This window comes from Larus michahellis, chromosome Z (assembly GCF_964199755.1).
Source record: "Larus michahellis chromosome Z, bLarMic1.1, whole genome shotgun sequence".
NCBI lineage: Eukaryota > Metazoa > Chordata > Aves > Charadriiformes > Laridae > Larus > Larus michahellis.
This window is the reverse complement of record NC_133930.1, coordinates 26277036-26299736: the sequence shown is the minus strand read 5'-3', so window position 1 is coordinate 26299736 and position 22701 is coordinate 26277036. Positions and strand designations below refer to the sequence as shown.

At 47.7% G+C, this 22701-nt stretch overlaps 1 protein-coding gene across 1 annotated transcript; it reads right to left on the bottom strand.

Annotated features, from left to right (window-relative positions):
• Positions 1-12517: 12517 nt before the first annotated feature.
• OTP (orthopedia homeobox) lies at positions 12518-18319 on the bottom strand. Its single transcript, XM_074570856.1, has 3 exons — positions 18283-18319; positions 16930-17339; positions 12518-13048 (listed from the first exon to the last, which is right to left on the bottom strand). Exons 1-3 carry the CDS (start codon positions 18317-18319, stop codon positions 12518-12520), a joined length of 978 nt encoding a protein of 325 aa, XP_074426957.1.
• Between the last annotated feature and the right edge of the window lie 4382 nt (positions 18320-22701).

The window sequence follows — 22701 nt, the reverse complement described above, 5'->3', positions numbered from 1 at the left end:
TCTCAGAATGGGGAAAGCAATTGGCTCTGCAGGGTTTACTTTCCACTGAGTGTTTTTATTCTCTGAGCACTTTAAACTGTTTTGCTGGGGATGGCAAGAGTGGCTTGGGCACCCTCCCTGGCCTCCAAAACATGAGACATTAACTCACCTGTCTCTGTCCCTCTTCTAAGAGAAGTGTTTCAAAGAAGGGCTTGTCAAAAGGGCCACCAGAGAAGAAGGTAGAAAACAATGCTGAGGTTTCCTCCCCCGAAAGCTGACTCACCTCAGTCCCCATGGTGAATATAGATAGAGCCCCCCTTGCTGCAAACACCTTCCTTCCTGCTGCTGGGAGCTGTATCTGCTCTGTCACATCTGGCAGCTCGCAGTTGTCTTTAAAGATGTTGCAAGAAAACCAAAAGTCTCCAAATGATGTCACTACTTGAGTCAACATTATTAAACAATTTCACAATTTGTCTCAGTCGTGGTGGTAGCTTTCATAAGGATTTATTATCCAGAGAGAGAAAAAAGGAGGGGGCTGAGACTGCGCAGAGGTTTGAAAGTCATTGTACCGAGAGTTTAATTATTGTATTTTTCACTGAAGTTGAAAGTATTGAGGAAAATCTAGCCAATTTCATATTACCTCATTTGATTAAAGAAGTTGTATGATTGTTCAGAATGTGTAATTGCCATTCAGCACAGCTGAGCTGAAAAGAAGCTTTTTGACTTCACATCCTTGATACTTGGCAATATTTAGTAGCATCATTGGATTAGCCGAACAAAACTTAGAAAATGACACCAGCTTTATTCTGAAAACACTCTGATAATTGATTCTGCTGAAAATTATGAGTAACTCAATGTGTATTTCTGTTTGGATTTGTTGGGAGTGGGGGGTATTTTTTAGTAGTATGCAGTTGTCTTATCAACATTAGGAAAAGTCCTCTATATAGCCATGTCAAATATGGGACAATATGTAACATCATGGGTGGATTTTCAAACCACAGGAAATAAAGTTTGACACAAGATCATGTTTATTACATGGAAAGACATGCAAACATCCCACAGTTGTGTGCCTTGTAAGCCTACACTACCGGTTTGTATTTGGCTTCTTTATTGAGCAGAGAGTCTCTAAATGTGTACCGCTAGAAATTTTTTTTTAAACTGCAGATAGCCCTCATTCCCTTCAGTGCTGGTTCCAGAAATAAATGACCTTGTTCTACTCAGAAGCTTGTGGAACTGCTGAGGAACATACTGTCTGGGTCAGTCTTAAACTGCTTGGTTACAAAGCAGACCTCTGGATCTCTTGTTTTGGAGACTTCTTGTTCCATCGACTGCAGAAGAGGCGGTCCGTGTACTACTAGCACATTACCTAATGAATAGTGGGTTGCACATTTCCACAAACAAATTAACCAGAGAAGTAGACACTAGCAAGTGTCAGCAAGCCTGGCAATGGTTGAGCTGCTCCCTTCTGTAGTGGCATCTTCTGCAGCAGCTTGCTAACCCCCATCTGTGCAGTGAAGGACCCTGGTGTAACACCTGAAGAGGAGCGTTTCTGGCCTCTGGGGTGCAAATGGACTGGGATAACTGCTGATGTGTCCATTCCAGCTGGAGTCAGATCATGGAGACCGAGACGTGTGCTGCCGCTGGGGGAGGCAGGGATGTGTCAGTGCCAGGTCCGTCCCTCTGTGCTGGGACAGACAAGCAGTTTATCATTGACTGTCTGGCACCTCTGGCCAGCACAGCTCCTACAAAGACAGGCTGAGAGAGGTGGAGTTGTTCAGCCTGGAGAAGCTCCAGGGAGACCTTAAAGTGACCTTCCAGTACCTGAAGGGGGCCTACAGGAAAGCTGGGGAGGGGCTGTTTGCAAGGGCAGGTAGCGATAGGAGGAGGGGCAGTGGTTTTAAACTAGAGCAGGGTAGGTTTAGATTAGACATTAGGAAGAAGTTCTTTACATGGAGGGTGGTGAGACACTGGAACAGGTTGCCCAGAGAGGTGGTGGAGGCCCCATCCCTGCAGACATTCAGGGCCAGGCTGGATGAGGCTCTGAGCAACCTGATCTAGTTGAAGGTGTCCCTGCTTACTGCAGGGGGGTTGGACTAGATGACCTTTAAAGTTCCCTTCCAACCCAACACATTCTATGATTCTATGGTTCAGGGGTAACTTCGGTGAAGTCCTGGGGCACGTGGGATGGAAGTTGGAAAACAGTATGAAAATAGCGGGAAACATCATAGACATGAGCTCTCACGTAGCCACACTTCCCAGAACACTTGATTGCCTAATTGTACCATTCTTCCTAAAACACCTTTTCTTGCCTACCTTGAGTGTGATGGCTGTAGCATTCCTGGGCTGCCTCAGCTTGCAGAGGCCACACAGCGGGATAACTTCCACAAGGCACTGCAAACCCATTCTATTTCTTTATTCCTAAGGACCACCTTGACAAGGACAAGGCAACAGTGAGCAGCCATAGGTAGAGTTGTCTGGGGACTGAGCTCAAGGAGACATTTGATAGTTGCTAATAACAAGCACCCCCTTCAACATACTCACTCAGTTATTTTTGCTTCTCCTTTACGTAATGCATTTGACTCTGTTCAAGCCACTTAGCCTAAGTCAGGCTCACTCAGTCATGGAGATATAACTCAATACAGGCAATTCCTGGTTTTATAATAATTCACTGGTCACTGCACGGACATTTGTTGCTGGAGAAAGTAGTGAACTCTGTTGACCAAAAGACACAAAGGATGATGATGGAAACAGTGCAAAGCTGCCCAGAGGGACTCGGAGCAAACTTCAGCATCTATACTGAAAGCACACATGGTAAGATAAACCAAGCATCAGCTTTTCTAGCAGATGCAGTCTGGGTGTCTCAGCCTGAGTCCAGGAGGAGCTCATGCTGGAGAAGCATGGCATGACTTCAGTCTCTGTGCCTTTTCATGGTAACCAGGCTGCACTGTTTGCGTTTCTCATTTTCCCTCTGGTAGAAATTTCTCACTGAGGGTTTTGACAATTTTCAAATAATGTCGTGGAGAGTGTGACAACATGAAATGAGAGTAGAGCACAATGATGCAGTAAATAGTTACATTATTAGAAAGGCAGATGCTTGCACTGAAGCAGGGTTGTTGGCCTAAAAAAAAAATAGATTAGGAGGGAGAAAATAGAAAAAAATCTGTGAGGTATCAGAAGCGGTTGATAGCATAATAACATTCATATGCAAGCAAGGGTTTTCTGTGGCAATGTGAATCAGCTCACATGCTAATATGACCAGTAAATAAACCATAGTAAGATTCTGGAATTGATATTATTACTCACCAAATACAACTCCAGGCCAATGAATCATGTCTGGGATTTCATTTTGGACTCCAAGCCCTCTCACTGGATCCCAGTGCGCAAGACAAAGTCCTTCAGCAGCATATGAGTCACGCACAGCCATCTACAGACAACCTAAATTCAGCATAAACCTAATGCTTTGTATTTCCTGTTGGCTTACTCTTGGCACTCTTCAGAGTCCTCAGGGATATGCCTTGAGCAAGCACAGGGACACTAGTGAAATTTTGCAGGTTTGAATGTGCTATGGTAACTAAACTGAAGCCAACAAGGAGTGATTTGGAGCAAGCCTGCTGCAGCTTGGTCCTCCTCTTAGGCAATCAAGAGGAATGGGATCTCCTCACCCTGCTGTGAAAGCCTGTCACCCACCTCTTGTGCCTATCGTCCTCTCTCCAGGCAACTATAAACTGCAGTCTGAATTCAGCCCACAAGGATAAACCTAATTTAAGAATGTCTGAGGATTTTCTGTGTGCCTCCAGGGTCCAATGACCCACACAACAAATCTGAGGATCTGATATTCAGAAAGCCTGGGCACCAAAAACTCCAGCATCAGGCTTGAAGAGCTTCAGGTACCACCACCTTGAAAATCCGTCGCAGCTGCATTGATGCAGGCACCCAAACCAACTGGGATTGTGTGAAAACACAAACCCACCTTTAGCAAACACAGGAGCACTGCTATAATCCTTGGTAAAGCCACAGTAAGTAAGAGCCGCCTGCTCTCTAGGAAAATGCTGTAAAGCAGAGCAGTCAGGGAGCAATTCAACAGCTCAAGAATGCACTACCTTCCACCACGTCGGCTGTCTGTGTTTAAACACAGCGCATTACAGGTCTCTAAAACGTGTTGCATTATGGCTATTTCTCCACAGGAATGCAAAACTGAGAGAAATTTTCCTGTGTTTCTTTCTTGTGCAAGGCAGGGCAGACACAGAAGTAAGCAGAGGCATTCCGTGCGGGTATTCCCGAGAAAATGTTAATCTCTCAAAAGCTGTGGATGTGATGGCTTGGCCCCATGCACAGCTACTCCATCTAGCACAGCTTGGCTAGAACACAAGTAGGACTACAACTGCCTTTGCCAGCCAAGCTGCTTCCTTGGGAGCCTCTCAAGAAACTTATGCTTGTGCAAACACAACACCTTTGGGATTTTCTGATGCTGCACAGACCCTGATACGAGGCAGGGACAATTAAAACTGCCCTGAGTACCTAGAATGAGGAAGGCTTTTGCCACTAAACAATTTGCTGATGGGTCAAGTGCCAGCTCGTTTGAATTTTTTCTGCCATTTTGGAAATGAGAAGACATAGATGTGACCTGGATGTATCAAAGTCATTTCACAGAGGTTCACCAGTGGAGTGTGACACACAATGATGGCAGAAGGTGAGGCTGAAAGGCACAGCCAGGAATGGTGCGCTAAATCCTTTCACCTGGTGTGATTCACATAGGTAATCAGAGGAGAACGTGATGTGTCAAAATTCTAGAGGCTTCAGTGGAAGCAGGAGCAGTTGGGTAGATAATCTTTCACGTGGAAGACCCCAAACTGCTTTACTCATAAGGTCATTCTGAAGCTAGAGGTAAAATATAAGGATCAAGATGAGATTTAAAGCTGAGATGGGACTTTGTGGCTTGGTAGAAAGAGCACTTCTAGAGCAACTGGGCAACTCCGATGTCAAAGATGGCCGGGATCAGAGCAGTGCAATTAATGGAAAGAAGAGATTTCTGTATTGGTAGAGACTTCGGACAGAACAAGTTCAGAGGACGTTATTTGATAAAGAAGAAAATTCTGAACTAGTTGTGGAGTTTGATAAGAAGCTGGTGAAGGTAACAAGCAGATTAAAATTGATGGAACTTGGCAACCTACATTACTTTGAAGAGGAGACCTAGGTACTAAGACACTTAGATGCTTTTCAAAAAAATACGTGCAACACTGGATGCTTTCATTTAGCAAGTAATGGTGTAACCAGCTGCTGTCAAGAGTTATAACATAAAGAAGGATGTGTATGGAAGGCATCAACAAGTAACAGACTGGCTTTATATTTTGGGTGTAGGTGATTGACTATAACATCCATGAATGAAATCTACAGATTTACACCCTACTGGAGAGGCTAAGAGAGGTGGAGGTAATGTATGAAGGACTATTAGAGCAATTTATTGGAGATGGGAAAAGAATCATCTCCAACAGAAATGAGAAAGGTTTGATTTAAGTGAGGATAGGAAGCACGTGATAAGTGGGTCAGAGGCAGCAGCTTCTTGTGTGAGATATGAAGAAAGGCCAGAGCAATCAGCTAATAACACAGGATCCTGCATCCTTTAAAAAGCATATCAATTGTAGCTGTCTTTACCTAGATGGGATCCCTCAGAGCCCAGCAGGATACTCTGCTCCTGTGGGGATCTGTCTGGTCACAGTTCAGGCAAACCCAAGCTTAAAATTGCACAGAAATTAAAGCAGAAAAGGTGAAGTGACAGTAATATAAAAAATAGTGGAATTGTCTTTGGGTATTTTTTATAATAATTAGCATTTCAAGACTAAAGCATGAGTCATTTATTTGCTACTGAGACTTGAAGATAAGAACACAAGGTGACAACAAATACAGTTGTAGGTGTTAATTATTGCTTATAACAGACACAAAGAGTAGAGCCACCAACTGTACCAAATGTAATTCTTTATTTAGTAATTGAATATTCTTCCCTGTTAATCTCAATGCATTTTTATATGTCTGACCTTCTGCAGACTTCTCATTTTGTTCTCCAGCTGAAAGAGCAAAGCTGGTTAATTTCTGGTGACATTTTGTGGCCGTGTAGCTGCTGAAATATCTTTTTACACTCGGTTTTGTTTATAAATCTGAATTCAGTGCATATCTGCCCAGTGACACAAGCCTGTAAGCCAGGTGACATTGCTGAAATGAGAGCCCCCTCCCTCCTGGAGAATTCCTGAGCACATCCTGGCCTCAGGAGCCCAGGGGACACCAAAAAGCACCGTGTAATGGCCGTGGCTGTGGCAAAGAGTAGCTAGACCATGCTATGCCCTCTTCGAATATCATGTCTTCTGCTTACCCAGCATATCATTGACTTTCATTGACTGTGACTGTGGCACAACCAAATCCTCTGGCTACAATGACATGGATAGTCCTCGTGTTACAGTCAAATCAAGTTTTGCCCAGACTGTGATATAAGGCAGGAAGCCAAACATCACAGCCTTCCAATACATAGGAATTTCGTTATAAAGTAATGTTTATGCCTTGAAACGGGGGATGGTGCTTGCTCTTAATTATTAGATATGAAAAATAGGGGAGGGTGCTCATAGTAATTCTGAAATGCTCTTTAAAAAGTTAGCAAAAAAATAAACCTTAAAAGCTTGTAAAGGAGCCACAGGGAATCATAGCTGCCACTTAAATTATATTAAAGGGCAATAAATTGAAACCAGTAAAAAAGAAATGTGTCCTTACAGGGTGCATCGTCAGCTTATGAAATTCACTGTAGCGGGAGGTCAGTGAGAGAAAGTCTGTAGTTTGTTTTTTTCCAAAGTACTTTTTGGATCACTACCATGATGCTTCTAGTGCTGCAAGAAAAGGCTAATCAAACTTCATACTCCAAGGCACAAACTGTGTATGGGGGTCAGGAGAGAACGTCACCCTCACAGACAGTGTATTAAGCATATTCTGCATTTTCCCTCTCGACCTTCGAAGGAGGGTAAGAATCTCTGTAGAATGGTTGTGTAACCTCCAATGGCAAATCCTGTACAAACGTCTCTGGATTCCTTCCTCCCAGGGAGTGATTCTCCTCTGGCAGATTTCAAAGCTCGTAAAAGCATAATTTTAGCTCTGAAAAATGTTTTTAAGCATAATTGTTGATGAATGATGCAACACAAAAGCGAAGCAGAGCTCTTGAGCCTCAAAGATGGTCTCAGGAGAAGCTGAAGCAGGCACAATTTATTGGCAAATAAGAGATGCGACCTGCCACCCGTACCATTGTACAGCATCCCAGGTGGAAGACAAAGATGGGCTGATCTCTGGCACGAGCCCTGGCTGTGAAGAGCATGAAGAGAGAATCACCCTGCTGCCATTTTTTCCCTGAGGAGTAGAAATAAGTTTTACAGAGGGCGTAACATGGCTATTAGTGCAGCCCCTTGAGCACTACTCAAAAAAAAAAGGATGATGGTTAATCAAAGATAGTCCCCTACCACATCCCAGGCATGAGCAGCCCCTCTGGCTCTTGTTGCTATTCTTGCTATCCTTGTCATGATGAGGTGAACAATTAAAACCGCACTGTCCCTACACTCCCGCTCCACCACCACCACCACCTCTGTTTTCCTCTTGCTGTTGCACCACTAACAGGAGAGGTGATCAGTCTGCGATATTTAAAAGGAGACCACAGGTGTAGTATCTTTTGAAGAAAATTCTGCTTCTCTGAGTTAAGCCATGGCTCTCAGCTGTCTTACTCAGAGATTTTGGGGTAAATTGTGTGTGTTCATAAAGTCAAACTGGTTCTCAGGCCCTGGATCTCACCTATGACTGGATGAGCCAACGGGGCACAAGCTGTGGTCAGACATTTGAATGCAGACCATGGGTGGTCATAATTTCTTTTAGAAAAGAGAGTTTACGGAATGGGGCAAAGCTGTCTGGCAGGACAATTTTGAGCACCATTGCCACAAATCGGCACACATGCATCTCCTGAACTTGCAGCCAGGTCAGCATGGGCTTTAAAGGCTGCAGGATCAGGGGCTTTGCTTCTTTGTCCCTGTTGCCCAAGCTGTAACTCTATTATGGCTACCAAACAGTTGAGATAGATCTGTGACATTACAAGATGCTAATTTCTGAGGACTCCTCTTCTTTTTCCTTTTGCAGCGTTCAGATTTTTCCCTATGTTTACAGCACACATGAGGGAAAAACTGAAATTCCTTTGTTCTCCCTTTCATCTTTATCCTGAAAGGCTAAATAGGCCATGCTTCCCAGACCAACCGCTCTGAGATCAGACTTAATGGCAGGCAGGAGGTGGTCACCTCTGTGTCAGGGCTTGCTTGAAAAAAAAAAAAAGGATCTTAATTCCAGCATTGGTAATGAAGAGGAGTTCGCTATTAGCTCTCATATTAATAATTTAGAAAATACATGCCCAATCACTTGTGTTCTCCCGGTTCTCTCTGAACACAGCTGCAAACTGCATTAGGTGTTAGGGTGAATGGATATATTTCAGATGAGATATTTGTACTGAATTATTAGGGTAGTCTGTATTACAAAATTACTAATAAACATTGCTTCTAGCTCAATTTAGCCTGAACTCAGTGAACCTAGCCAGTGGTGAGAAATCAAAAACTCTGAAATACCCGATGAATGAATCTAACTAATCAAGAAGCCCTGCAGGAAGTAGATGCCAGGATTAATGAGCCAGTGGTTTCACCATGCCATGCTGTTATTTCTTCACATAAATGCCCTCAGATGAGATTACCTTTGTCATGAAAAGGAGAAAAGGAAGGTTACATACTTTCAACTGACAGGTTAACTGCCATACCTCCATTACTGCAAGATACATTTTCATGTGCTGAGATTTTTATTCTGAAAAATGAAAATTTAAAGACCACAACACAAATTAAACCACATTTTCATTTCTAGGAGCAGGGATCATTGCTGCTAGTACAATAATATAATCCATGCTGCAATGCTATCTGATCCCTTGCCTTGCACAAACTTTCTTCCGATGTTAGTAATTGCTCAGTGAATGCAATTTCCAGCAGTGGGTAAGAGCATATTCTGCCTTCCAGGGGAATTTGAGGGGAGGAAGAGAGGAGAGAGAGAGTGTCAAAGCATTTTATCAAGAGAGCAAATGAAAGGTTCAGTGACATTATCGTTATGTATATTCCTTAGACATTAGGGGTGATGTTGTGTTTAGAGTGAAGTAAACCTATGTGGATATGTGCCAGTGTGGAAATCAATCCATATATACAAATGTAAATCTGAGTCTATTTACACATTGGGTGGAATTGCTCAAAGATAAAACACAAGCAAGTAAGCAAATAAGCCTAGCTTGTAACAGTGTCTGGTGTTAGCTACTTAGTCGGTAATAGGCTAATTGTTATTCAGCATAAATATTCCCTCTTGATTCATATGGAATTCACTTATTTATTTTGATCACTTTATGTGACCGAAGCAAAGCTATTCCTGTTGTTAGGTAGAACTAGTCGGTGCTGTTTAATTTTTATCTTTTAATGTCAGCATGAGTGAGATTTTATAATAAAATCATTCACACACAACCTGTAACATGTATGAGTGAAACCTGCAGTCCCCTTCCTTTCATCCATGTGAAATACATAAGATCATCAGCTTAGATGTTTTGTGTTGCAAAGCTTCAGCTGGTGCTAAGGGTACATTTCAAAAATCTCCAGGACTCAGAACACGAAGACCTATTGCCATGGAAACAAATGTTGTATCAAAGTTGGATAGGATCAAAAAGCTTTGCTTATAACCAGGACAACAGTTGCATTAGAATATGGAGGAAATGATGGATGGCTTAGGAGCGAGAATTCAGCTGAAGGACCTTTGTAAGGCCCCTTCCATAAAGTTGCAGCATTTGGTGTCAAGAGTTGGATCTCACAGGTTACGTCTCAATCCCCTGCCCCCAGCCAGAAAGAGCATTTTTCTCTACCGTTAAAAAGCACATATTTTTTAAAGATCTTCCATACCACACTTTACAACATTCCTACATCATAAAGCTGTCTTGCTTATAGCAATATAAAGCAGCTGTAAAAATTACATGCTTGTAAACAACCTTCCATATGTTTGGAAGAAGGAAAGTGAGATTTGCACTCCTCTGCATGTAAGTGGGGACCTGCTTTTCACCCCAGCGCACCATGGCATGGGGCAGGGACTGCTGTGGGACTGGGAAAACCAAGGGATGTCCCGGATGGGCTGTCACTCCCCTTGGCCATGCAGGGACACCTGTGGGGTAGGGGAGCTGGGGGTACTCTGACCAGCCCTACTCCATAGGCACCCTGTGCGCTCACGTCCTTGACGGCTGATCTAAATTGATCACAAATTTCAAACTCAGAAGCAAGCGCAGGTGCAGGGGGGCTCCTGCTTGGCCCAAGGCTAGGCTGGGGACTAGAGGGAGGGCTGGAAGGAAGGACAGAGCATGGTGTTTTCTTACTCCAGGCGTTAACCATGGTATGGATTATGGTACGGGACCTGTCTTGCCTGGCCTAGCCTACCTCAGGATGAGCATCCTGGGCTGTTTCAGCCCCTGCACTAGCAGGCTCCTGCAGAAGGGCACAGGGCTGCTTCCTCAGGTGACCCCCAGCGGACTCACTCATGGCCTGGATCACCAATAATTTATTCTGCTTTTATTTCTCTTTTAAATTAAATATGCATACATAATATGCACTTTGGAACAGGCAAGGACCCTTCTGCGGGTGCCTGTGGAGCCGGGCACTCTCAGGTGTGTAATTAAGAGTGTGTAATTGATGTACAAGGAGAAGAGATCTCAATGCATTGCATAAAAAAAGGAAAGGGGGGAGAAAAAAAAAAGAAACGCAAACCAGGCTGTACGATGCTTGCCAAAGTACGGCACTTTTTTTGTCCCCCCGTCAAAGTTTGCACAGGAGTAATCCGAAGATTTTCTCTTCCGTGGGATTCGCCCGCCAGCAGCCACGCACCCATTTCAGAGCCGGCAAAAAGGTTTGCGGCAAAGCCCCACTCCGCTCCCGCTCCGGCTGCAACCCCAGCTCTCCTCCCCCAGCCCCGCACCGACCCCGCACCAGCCCCTGTGACACTCGCCACCCGCCTGGCCCCGGCCTCCCGCCACCCCGCTCCCCCTCGCCCTTCACTCTTGCCTCGCCTCACCGCGGAACTCCGTGTGTCTTGCAGTTTAAAGACCAGCCACACACAAAGATTAACAAAAGTTTATTAGTTATGAAGTATTAAAATTGTGATAAATGAAAGGCTTCAATGCAAAATTCAAGCAAGCAAACTATCCCCAAACTTGTGACAAAGGACTTGGTGAATCCTACAGAAGGAAGTCCTGTCTTTTTTTATGTTTTTTTGCCTGCAAGTCAAGACACTTGTTATATCTCACACGCAACATCAAAATCTATAATTCTTCATATCACATACTGAAAATGATATTATTTATCCATTTACATTAACTTGATATAAACGTGTCCGGAAAAGTCAATTAATATGTTTTATATTAGCTCAAACATTCATTAAGAAACCCAAAATGCAATAAATAAGCACAGACGATAAGTTAAAACATATCACGAATCGACCAGTATGTAACAAGAATGCTTTATCTACACAAAACATCCTATTTCACATCGTTTGTTCATTCCTCCAGCGGCCCAGCCCAGCGGCGGGGTGACCGGCACATGCAGGCGGGCGGGCCGCGGGGACGGGCCGGGCCGGGCCGGGCCGGGCGGGGCGGGGGCGGTGGCGCCTCCGCCGGCGGCAGCGGAAGATGCAAGAGGGACAATAGCAGCAGGAACGTAAATAAATGCGTAAATAAAGGTGGGGCGGACCGGCAACTCAACCGTCACGAAATCAAAGGGAAGTGGTCTTCTTCTCTCCTTTGTTTTTTGTTTTTTTTTTGTTTTTTTTTTTTGCCTTTTCCTCCCCCCCATGTGTTTAACTTTTACAAAAAGAAACTTTTTTTTTTTTTTTTGATTTTCCCTCATGTCTCTCGCTCTCTCTTGCTTATAAATTCTTTTATCAAAATGGATTTTATTCTCTCTGGGGTCTCCGTACCTCTCCGCCAACCCGCCCGGCCGCCCCCCCGACGGCGCCCTCGCAGGGGAAGGGGCCGGCGGCAGATCGCTGCTCTTTAATAAACCATAAAAACTAAGAAAACAAAACCAAAATGCATTTCTCTGCAAAGCGGCCGGCAGGAGCGCCGGGTCGTGGCGAGGGAGGGAGGCAAGGCTGGGCTCGGGGAGGCCCCAAGTGCCCCCGCCGCCGGGGGAGCGGCCGCCGCCGGCCGGGCCGGGCCGCGGGGGGGAATGCGCGGGGGATGCGCGGGGGCGGAGAGGGGTGAGGGGTGGTCGGGGGGTTCTCGGCCCACAAACCAGTCCGTTGGCGTCTGATTTCAGATCCTGAGTCGACTCCCTGGTAAGTCAGGTGGGGGAAGGCGGGGGGCCGGGGCGGACCGGGGCGGGCGGGCGAGGCGGGGGCGCGGGGCGAGGCGGGGGGGGGGAGTAAGGGGGGGCGGCGGCGGCGGCGGCAGCGACGCAGGGCGAGGCGTCGGCCATTAGGTGAAGCTCATGGAGACTGTGTGCTCTAGTGCTTTGCGGCGGAGGGAAGCGATGCTGGTTCCCCGCCACACGTCGCTGCTGTCCGGAGAGCTGCAGAGCTGGGGCGAGCCCGTCACGTTGCTGGGGCCGGGCAGGGAGGCGGGCACCATGCCGGGGAAGGCGGGCTGGTAGAGGTGCGACTGCAGCCCGGCGCCGTTGGAGCCGGCCAGGCTGTTGGAGAGGCCCATGGAGTTGGGCGGCGGCCCGGCCGCCAGGCTGCACTGGGAGAGGGACTGCGCCATGGCCTGTTGCCGGCCCAGCGCCGGTGGCAGCGGCAGCTGCGACACGCCCGGCATGGCGGCGGCGGCCCAGCGGGTGTCGTTGGCGTGGAAGGAGCAGAGGCTGTCGCCCATGGCGGCGGCGGCGGCGGCGGCGGCCGAGGGGAACTGCGGCAGCCCCGGCGTCGGCAGCAGCGTGCCCGGGGCGCGGAAGACGTTGGTGGTCTTCTTGCGCTTCTTCCACTTGGCCCGACGGTTCTGGAACCAGACCTGCGGGCGGCGGGCAGTCACACGCACCGTTAGCCACCACCCACCCGCCGCGCCGTCCGGTGGAACCGGACCCGTCACCCCCGCCCCGGCCTCCGCCCCGTCTCCTGTCGCCCCACAGCCCACACGGCGAGTCTCTCCCCCACGGCCGTTGTCTCTCCCACGGCTGCTCTTCACAGCCGCGACCCCACGCGTGTCCCCGACACCGGTTAACGAAACTGCTGGAAGTTTCATAATGAAACCGATCGATGTGTCCGTCCCGGCACTGAGCCGCCTGCGGCCTCCCTCCTTCGGGGGGAGGCGCCGGGAAAGGAGCCTAGCCTCCATCCGAAAAAAACAATAACACAGATAGAAAATAAATGACTGTCCCACAGCTCTTGGCCGTGCGTAGAAGCGAGCCGACACCGGAGCGGGGCGCCGCCCGGGTCCCGGGGCAGGAAACCCTACGGCCAAACCGCCCCCATTTGGTTTTGGCTTGGTTTTGGTTTTGTTGGGGTTTTTTGGTTTTTTTTTAAAAGCAAAAAAGAAAAAAAACCCAAAGGTGTTTTGGGTAAGCGGGTGTTCGTGGCGCCGGCAGGGATGGTTCTGTGGGTCTCGCCGCGCCGCTGCCGAAAGCACCCGGAGGATTGTTAGGGGGGAAAAGACGGGTCGTGTGGAAATCCACGGGAGGGCAGCGCCCGGACCTGCTGGAGGGAGTCCCTGGTTTGATGGTACGCACCCAGACTGGGAAACACGGGCGCCCGTTAGCGGGAATGAACAGCCGTTAGGGAACTAAGTGTTATATGAATAATCGAAAAATCGCGTTCAATTATGTTTTAGGGTTAATAGTTAAATTGCGTCTACAAAATCTTTTTATGTTTCATGGTTTACTGGTGTTGTAAAGAATCTCCATCAGGTCTGATCGCCTCAGCTCATAGCTACGCCGCATATGCTTTTAAAATGTGAAGGTTTCCAGTTGAAAACTAGTGCATGACAGATTAAAACGCAGGGAAAACCTGGGGGAGATTTTGAAAATGCACACATGACAACTCTAGAAATATATTAACCACGAGCGTTTGGCAACTTTGTACTCCTTTTAAAATGCAACTAGCCTCTGAAAATTATTAATACAACAGTGAGAATCTAATAGAGGTTGGAATCTAAAAATCTACCTTGATGATGTCTGCAGTTACAGTAATATAGACATACTGTAAATGTATTTTAAAATATATAGCCCATTTAATTCCCCAGCTATAAATGGGTTAGAGAGAGAGAGAGAGAGAGAGAAGGGGAAACAATATCACTTTTGTTTTTCTTTTTTTTTTTTTTTCTTTTTCAGGAGCCAAAGCTTTATGAAGATCTCATTGGAATCCAGCGGATGATTAATGTGAAGATTTGGTAGGAAATCTGGAGAGCTGTATTAAAGCCCAGATCTCAGGTTCATTTCGATCAGCCAGCCGTGAACTCTGGGCCGAATTCATTACACTTTAATAGTGCTGGGAGAGGAAGAAAATGCAATTTCTCATTCCATTAGAAAACTAGAAAATACTCTCAGCTTGTCCCCTATTAAGATGTGGCAGGTGACGGGACCATTGTGGGGGACACGGTCAATGGAATTACAGCACATTATTTTTGTTCGTATAAAATATTGAAAGGCAAGCCTGACTGTGCAGAAGTTATTTCACTGATTTGGTTTTTATGTAAATAAAATATTGAAAGTTAATTAATCCGTGCTAGAGACTAATGATTATGCTTATTATATTGCATTTGATCGCGTAATTTGCATGATTCTCGCATTGCTGCTTAATAAGCCATTCCGGGTTATAAATAATTCTGAAATTGGTTTCTAATAATGGCATGCTATAAAAAGAATGGTTTTATTACAGCAGCCTGAAAAGCAGAGCAATATCAGACGTGGAATTGGACTCCCGTTTAAGCACCAGCCTCTTTAATAATTATTTAAATGTATCATATACATTAAATACAGATCTAAAATGAGGAAAGTGGTGATTTATCCTGGCATCCAAAACCCTTAAAAACATATACAGTCACTATAAATTAACTATTTGGAGCATTCCTTAATCAGTGTGGAGCCCACATACTGCAAGGAATGTGTAGGCAATCTGTTAACTATAAAGAAAACTGTAAAGTACTCGTATAAGAACATAAACCAATTACTATTTAATTTAAATTTGGTCAAGGAGTAGTGATACATCGGATTGTGAAGTAAATATATTAAATAAATTATTTTGCCTTAGATTACATAATGTTAATCATTTTGAAGTGTTAATTAAGAAGGTTATGTTGATCTGATTACTTTTTAAACTACAGAACATTATTGTAAAAAATATTTAAATTGCCACTCTATTAAACGGTTTTTATCAGCAGTCTCGAGCTATTAGCATTGGTTTAAGATTATGCCGAGGCCATTAAAACACTTTGTCTTTCTTCCTACGAATTTCTTTGATGTGCTGTTAGAAAATAACTATTTCCATTTTAGATTTTATATTTTACTTCATTTACCACACTCCTAATATTGAAATTGGTATCATTAACCTTTGGGAAACCCAATAAAGTTTAATAGACCTCGTTTTCTTTTTTCATAGAGTCAGTTGTCCAATTATATTTTATTTGTGAATCTAATTTCTTTCTTAATTTAAACTAATTATAGTCCTATGTAGGCTGAGTCAAATTGTTTTACTTTTTAAAAGCGGACATGCATTTTCTGTCACATTCGAGAACGGAGTCGGTTTCCGTTCATAAAAAGAAAAGCGTTCATTTAGGGATTTCTTTTGACGTGTCTTTATTTAGCTGAGGCGCCTAGGCTTCCCGAGAAGGATTTTGAACACCGGCTGCTGTAAAGTGCGGCGGCATTGCCGGTGCGCTGTGCTGAGCGGGGATGCACATCCCACAAGTACTTCCATTGTGCAGGCTTTCATTCCTCGGAAGGGACTCGCCCAGAAAGTCACTAAAATATCCTTCTACACACAAAAGCCCCACCTGAGCAGTCTAGTGGTTAGATCCGTCTCACCCTTTTCCAAATTTCGTTTACATTTATTTGCCTAAATAGTTTCTGATGTGCCTGTGTGCAAATATATATATGTCTATGTGCATATGTATATATAAGTACTTCGGAGAACAAAGTACAGCCTAGATGTTGAAGTTAGTCGCTACCCCTGCCCTCCCCAGGCATTATAAAAGCTAGTACGGGAAAACTCCGAGTCCAAATACAACTGCCTTTTACCGAATTGCCTTTTCACGAGCCTGTGTGCCTTCCCGACTCCCCACCCTCACCCTCCCGGCGGCGGCGGCGGGATCCGAGGGTCGCCCCTTCCCGGCGGTGGCGGCGCCGTGGCCGCGCCGCCGTCAGGACCCTGAACAGCGGCCCCAGCGGCGCGCTGGCCAGTGCCGCCGTCAGCACCCTGGACAGCGTCCCCGCGCCACCTGCCCCGCCGCCGTACCCCGCACCAGGAAACGGGGCTCATTCCCCGGCGGTTTGGACTCCCCTCTTAGCGCCGAGCTATTGCGAGGGCTGAGACTCGCCCCTCTCGGGCTGTGCCTCCCCGAGCTCTTTCCTGACCCGGCTTGTGCGGTGGAGAGGGGGGAACCGCGCCCTGCTGGGGACCACCGTGCAGCAGGCGCTTAGTGGACAAGAGGGCACCCCAAGGGGATAGCTTTGCGGAAAGAGGGATGAGGGGTGTCCTGTTTCATGGCTTCCTGCCCAAACTGTTGCATTCAGGGGTGGGTTTCCTTCCCCACCGTCGGGATGAGTGTTGGGGACACCCACCCGCTCGCCGCGTTGTGCCTGTCCTCGCCGCTGGCCGGCCGTGCCGCCGTCTGTGAGCCCGGGGAAGGGGCCGGCGGGGGCGGCGGGGGCGGGGACTGCGCGGAGGCGGTTGTTTTACCTGCACCCGGGACTCGGTGAGGCCGATGCGCAAGGCCAGCTCTTCCCGCATGAAGATGTCCGGGTAGTGGGTCTTGGCGAAGCTCCTCTCCAGCTCGTTGAGCTGTGCCGGCGTGAAGCGGGTGCGGTGCCGCTTCTGCTTCTGCTGCCCCTGCTGCTGCCCAGCCTGGCTGGGGTTCTGGCCGCCCTGCTGGCCTTGCTGCTTGTCGGGGTCTTTGGCGCTGACGGCTAAGGAGCTGGGGTTGGATCCAACCGTGGTGATGTCTTCCCCCGGCAGCAGGGTGGTCCCTTCCACCGAGTCCGAGTTGGGGGCCATGTCTCCCGGGTGTCCCCCCGGATCCGAGCCCCCTACGCCCAGCCGACACTTCACCGCCTCCCGGTGTCCCAGCAGCTCGGCCGCATCTTTCATCCCTGCGAAAGCAAAGGAGCTGCGGTCACTCCCCTGCTGCCGTGCACGTATTCATCAGTGCCGCTTTCCAGCGCACCGAGCCGGCGAGAGGCATCCAGCCACCGCCTCCGCCCAGCTGTCCCACGCCGCCCCCCGCCGCCCCCCGGCCGCCCGCCAGCTCCGCAGCCCGGCTCGGCTCCGCGGCGCGCAAAGTCGCCGGCCCGGCGCAACTCGGGGCGGGGGAGAGAAAACTTTACACCGAGCAGCTCCTCTTCTTGCTTAAATAACCAGCTCCCTGCCGGGCCTCCCCTTGCGAGACCAAGGGAGGGGAACGGGGGGAGGGCAAGTTTTGCCGTGTTCAGCTTGGTTTTTCCAGCGGGGCTGGTAAAAGAAAGAGACGGAGAGAAAGAAAGAACACTCGAGCCACCCTGCTGCCGGGAGCTTTACCTCCTCGACAGATGTGCAGGGACCTCGGTCACCCTCTCCTGCCTCCGATCCTCTAACCAAACGCATGAATACCACAAATAGGTAGATACAGGTATTTCTCTGTTTTTTAAAGGAAAAGAAAGGGAAAGGAAAGCGAGCAGGTGAGCAGGAAAAGGCCACCCAGAACTCCTCCGTAAATACCATCGAGCTCATCTGTCCTAAAATAATAATAATCATCATCATCATCATCATTGTAATAATGTGTAGGTATGTATATAAAAACAGGGGAGAGAGAAATTAAATGATCCACGACTCGCTGTAGATCTACATACTCCGTAGGTCTCCTTCTCTGTCTTTTTTTTTTATGTTAAATCAAATTAAACTTTAATACAGTACAATTACTTTTAAAGGAATTAGCCCATTTAGATCGCATTAAGGTAAAATAAGGAACAAATTGTCAATTTCCTGCCCCGGCTTCCTCCCCGCTCGCCGCTGCCGGTGCAGCCGCCGCGGGGAGGGGGGGTGCTGGGGGAAACTCACCGAGACGGGCGTCCAGGAGGTCGGCGTGAGACAGCATCGCGCACCGCTCCAGGGCGAAGGCTGTTCCCCCCCAAATTTTAGCGGCCTTAAGTTATTTAAAATAGATATGAGATATAAGATATATATATATATAGATCGCCTAAATGAAAGAAAATTCGGTGTGTGGTTAAAAAGGGGGTCTCCTGCATTATAATGTCCTTTAGAGAGACGGGGAGGTGCTTAACACTTCAATGAACCCGTGAGCAGCTCGGCGCGGGGACCAATCAGGAGGGCAGCCTGCAAATGTCAGCGCCCGGAGCGCCCCGCTCCGCCCGCCCGCCGCCCGCCCGCCGCCGCCGCCCCGGCCTCCCGCCGGCCCGGCCCGCATCGCACCGCACCGCCGCTCCCTTGCCCTGCTCCGCTCGCCTTCGCCGCCCTCCATCCCCCTCTCCCCTTCTCTTCCAAATGCACATTTGCCACCCTCCTCCCGCTACGGGTCGCCCCTGATTTATTGGTTTTTTGGGTTTTTTTGGCTTTTTTTTTTTAATGCCTCTTCTGAGCGCACCCTCGGACCCGATCCCGTCAGGCTCCCGGGGGTGGCTCGCAAGCCCAGCGCCCATCAGGGGGATATGAGTGGGCGAGGGCCGGCGGCTGCGCGGTACGTGGGCGAGCAGCGCTGGCCACCTCGCCGGCCGCCCCGGGGACCGAGCTCGGGGGCGGCGGCGGAGACCGCGTCCCGGCACCAACCCACCCGCCGCCGCCGGGCCCCGACGGCTGCGGCGCGGCGAGGAAAGAGAAACTTGCGCCAGCTCCCGCAGCGGCCCGGGCCGCAGGGGCTGCCCTGCCCCCCCTCCCGGGGCTCCCCGCCGCCCCGGCCCGGCCCCGCTCGGTGCAGAAGCACACGGCAGAGCGGGGAACGGGAGCCGAGCACCGCGCCGCCCGGGGAGCGCTGCCTCCCTGCCCGGCATTTAAAAGCCCCTAAGCCCTATTTTTTCGGGTAAAGTTTCCAAGTTCGGCTCGCCTACAAACTCAGTTTAAAGCAGTAAATAAAGTTAAATGCTTTTTATTTTCCTCTTGAATATGTTAAACTACTTGAACAATTTAAAGTGCTTTGCACAAGTGAAGCGAACCATTTCTAATGTTCTGATTTTTCAAAGCCAGCCAACAACAAAGTTTAGATTAGTAATATATTTCTAACCAGAGTAATTTTCAAGATCATTAGGCATTTATGTAATTAGTGCCAAATCTATAAGCTTTTATTACGATTATTAGAGTAAAATCAGTATAAATTTGTACTAATTTACTACTGTTTAGACTTGGCTGTCAAGCCAAGAGGTTCTTATTGTAAATGATAACTGAGGAAATTAAGTGCAAAATTCTGTACCATTTCTGATCCGCTCCTAAACAATCCGTTTCAATTGTATTAGTAGCAGAACATAATGCCCTTTTAAAGTTATTTGACTTGTATTTTTATTTGCAAAACAAGAAAAATACCCTCTACCCGGGCACAATGAAAACTGATATTTACTACTTCCAACTTGATTAACATTGATTTTTAATTCAAAAGTGATGCAATTAAGATTATTCATTTAGTGCAAATAAAGCTTCCACCAAAAAGGGAGATCAGTGAAGTCTGTGTTAAATAAAACAGAGCCGATGCCTTTTTTTTTTCCGCCATCCAATTGACTTACACAAAACATTGTAAATACTGCATGCGAACAGATGCAAGAGTGGTTTTGTTTGCAGCTCAGATGTGCAGGGGTTTCGGCAGAGACTGAACAAGGAGACAAAGGAACCGGCCGACCGATCTCTAGGGCAGTTTTGCTGCTTTTTTTTTTTTTTTTTTTTTTTTTTTTCCCTCCTCCCTGCTCAGGCTACATTGATTCAATTCAGCTTTCGAGACGTCGGGCTGTTGCAATGAACCTGGGTGCCCGGGAACGGCCGCTAAGAGCAGGGAGAGAGACCCAGAGCCGGGCCACAATTTAGCTGGAGAGACAGAGAGACAGAAAGAAAGAGGTGGAGATGGGGTGGGATTCTCTTTTTTTGCCTTTTTTTTCCCGGTTGGATGGGGGACGGCGGAGATGGCTCGTTTGTTTTGCTTTTTTTCCTTTGAAAATTATTGTCTGTGTGCAGCTCCAGGGCCGGAGGGGAACCCCCGGCGGTGAAAATTCCCGAGAGCCGACCCCCCGGCCCGCCGCCGGGCGCTGGGACCCGCGGAGCGGAGCCCGCGGAGCCGCCGGCGGGGAGACGGGCCGGGGCCGGCGGTATTCGCGGGACGCGCAGCCTTCCGCGGCCGCGGCGGGGCTGGCCCTACGTTAGGCGAGTGATCAGGGGTCTGCCGGGGGGCGTTTGGGGCTCAGTTTTAGCTGTAGCTGCTGGCAAAAAACGTCCTGGTGTCTGCAGCCGATCGGGCGGCGGGCAGGGTGGCACGGCGTGCGCATCGCGACCGCGTTGTTGTGTGTTTCAGGTCGATAAATAAATGTGTAATAGTTAATGCGCAGACAGATCAGAGTAATAACAATGGGATGAAATCAAAGGATTATCAATCTCTGTTAGTAACTGCTGAATAACAATGTTGCGGTGTGATTGATAGCGCGCTTCATTTTATGACTTTTCTATTGCTCTTGATTTTTATAGCAGTATAAACAAACTAAATCATTTCTTCCAAGACTTCAGAGCGCAATCGTCTTACGGGAAGGGGGGAAATCGGAGAAGGAAGTCTGCGGGAGAGAAAAGAGCGGGTAGGGCTGACACTTAAGCGTGTCAGGAAGAAAATGACAATGGGGCATATGTAAAATACTCTCATCACATTCCGCTTCCGCGCACTCCTGTTTTGTCAAGTGCCTGAATTCACCTGGGCAGCGTCGGAGATGTATTTACAAGGATTTTATTCCCCGTCATCTTTCCATTTTCCCAGTGTAGCCAGAAAACTGCCAGTCAAGCCCATTCCCTGCTACAATTTACGGTATTCCCCACATGATCATAGGAACTGAAGTTCCTAACAAGGAAAGGCTTTAGCACAATGGCCCAAAATCTTCAGAGTGACACGAGTGTCTTCAGAAATCACTTCAGAGCAAAGTAAAAGGATTTTCTATGACGGATCCAGTGATTTTTCCTCAATAAATAGGTTTTAGATTGTTACACACACGTAGAACTGGAACAAAGGGAACTACCAGAAAATATATTGGTTGCCCCTAATAAAATTTATTTAGACAGTTTACTTCTCATAAAAAATAGAGATTGAATTTCGTACAGGAGCGCCTGCCAAGGGGCTAGGCACTAGGAGATCATCTCCCCCCGCACCTTGCTTTTTTTTCCTTTTCTTTCCTTTCCTCTTCCATCCCTTCCTTTCCCGGCGGGCCCGATCCCGGGGTCCCGACCGGGGCCGGCTCCCCCCCCGCTTCCCCGGCCCTGCCGCCCCCCCCGCCAGCCGATGCGCCCGAGGAAGGGCCGGGGAGCGGGCGGGCCGCCTTTGGGGAGCAACATAACCCCAATTCTCCGGTGCCGTGACCCCGGGAAGAGAGGGTAGGGAACTTTCCAACCCCCAGAGCTCTCCCCCTCCCCTCCCCGCGAAACTCAAGCCCTGATTGAATGAGGCTGTAATATAAACAAGTGTATTTAACCAATTCTGCTCTGATTTAGGACCAGAACCTTCTTTTATCAGAATAATTATATTTGGAGCGAGAAACACGGTAAAATAAGGTTAAACTGCTAAAGTCAGCAGGGTGGCTTGGCGTAAATGGCTGATAAGGTTTGTAATTTGATATTTTATTTATGTATTTATTGAGCATCCATCCAGTTAAGGGGGCTGCTGTATGCAGAGCACCGTAATTGCTTTTTACACTTAGCAACGCTCCCAGCGTTTATCAAATGTAACTTTTGGTTGCCTGGCTTGTTCGCGCGGCTTTTTTTTTTTTTCCTTATTTTTTTTCCTCTGTATTTCCAGACAGTAGTGCTGAAATATCGGATCTTATTATTCACATTCCCGCTCCTCAGTGCTGCACTGTAACATTGTTCGCTTTAATGAGAAGCGCCTCCCTCAATAATTAACGACCTCACATTTCCCTATTTTCTTGCCTGATGAAAAGAATCAATTTTAATTCATTGTAAATTACAGCTATGCTTTTGAGTGTTATTTGCTTACAGAAAACAAATCAAGTGACTTAGGCTCCTGTTTACTTTTCCACATCGGCATACCCTAAACACAAATGACAAATCAAACTATATCCTTTCGTTAGGCGTAATTTGGAGTTAAGAAATGGAAAAACATAAACACGTGTTTTTATTTCAATCAACCCTCTCGAAAATATGACTTCTTTGGAAATGAAGGACAAGGCTGCCAGCAGCTACAGATCCCAATTCATTCATTCTAGTCAGAGCTAAATATGACGATCATCGCTGCTTTGCGACATTAGGCTGCATGCAGCATTTTGTAGCTGC

Excerpts from the sequence above, each read along its gene's own strand:
- OTP (XM_074570856.1), bottom strand. The coding sequence starts at position 18,319 with ATGCTGTCTCACGCCGACCTCCTGGACGCCCGTCTCG. Across the intron at positions 17,340-18,282 it reads CCTCCTGGACGCCCGTCTCG|GGATGAAAGATGCGGCCGAG; the intron begins GTGAGTTTCCCC and ends TTGCTTTCGCAG. Across the intron at positions 13,049-16,929 it reads TCACCGAGTCCCGGGTGCAG|GTCTGGTTCCAGAACCGTCG; the intron begins GTAAAACAACCG and ends CGCCGCCCGCAG.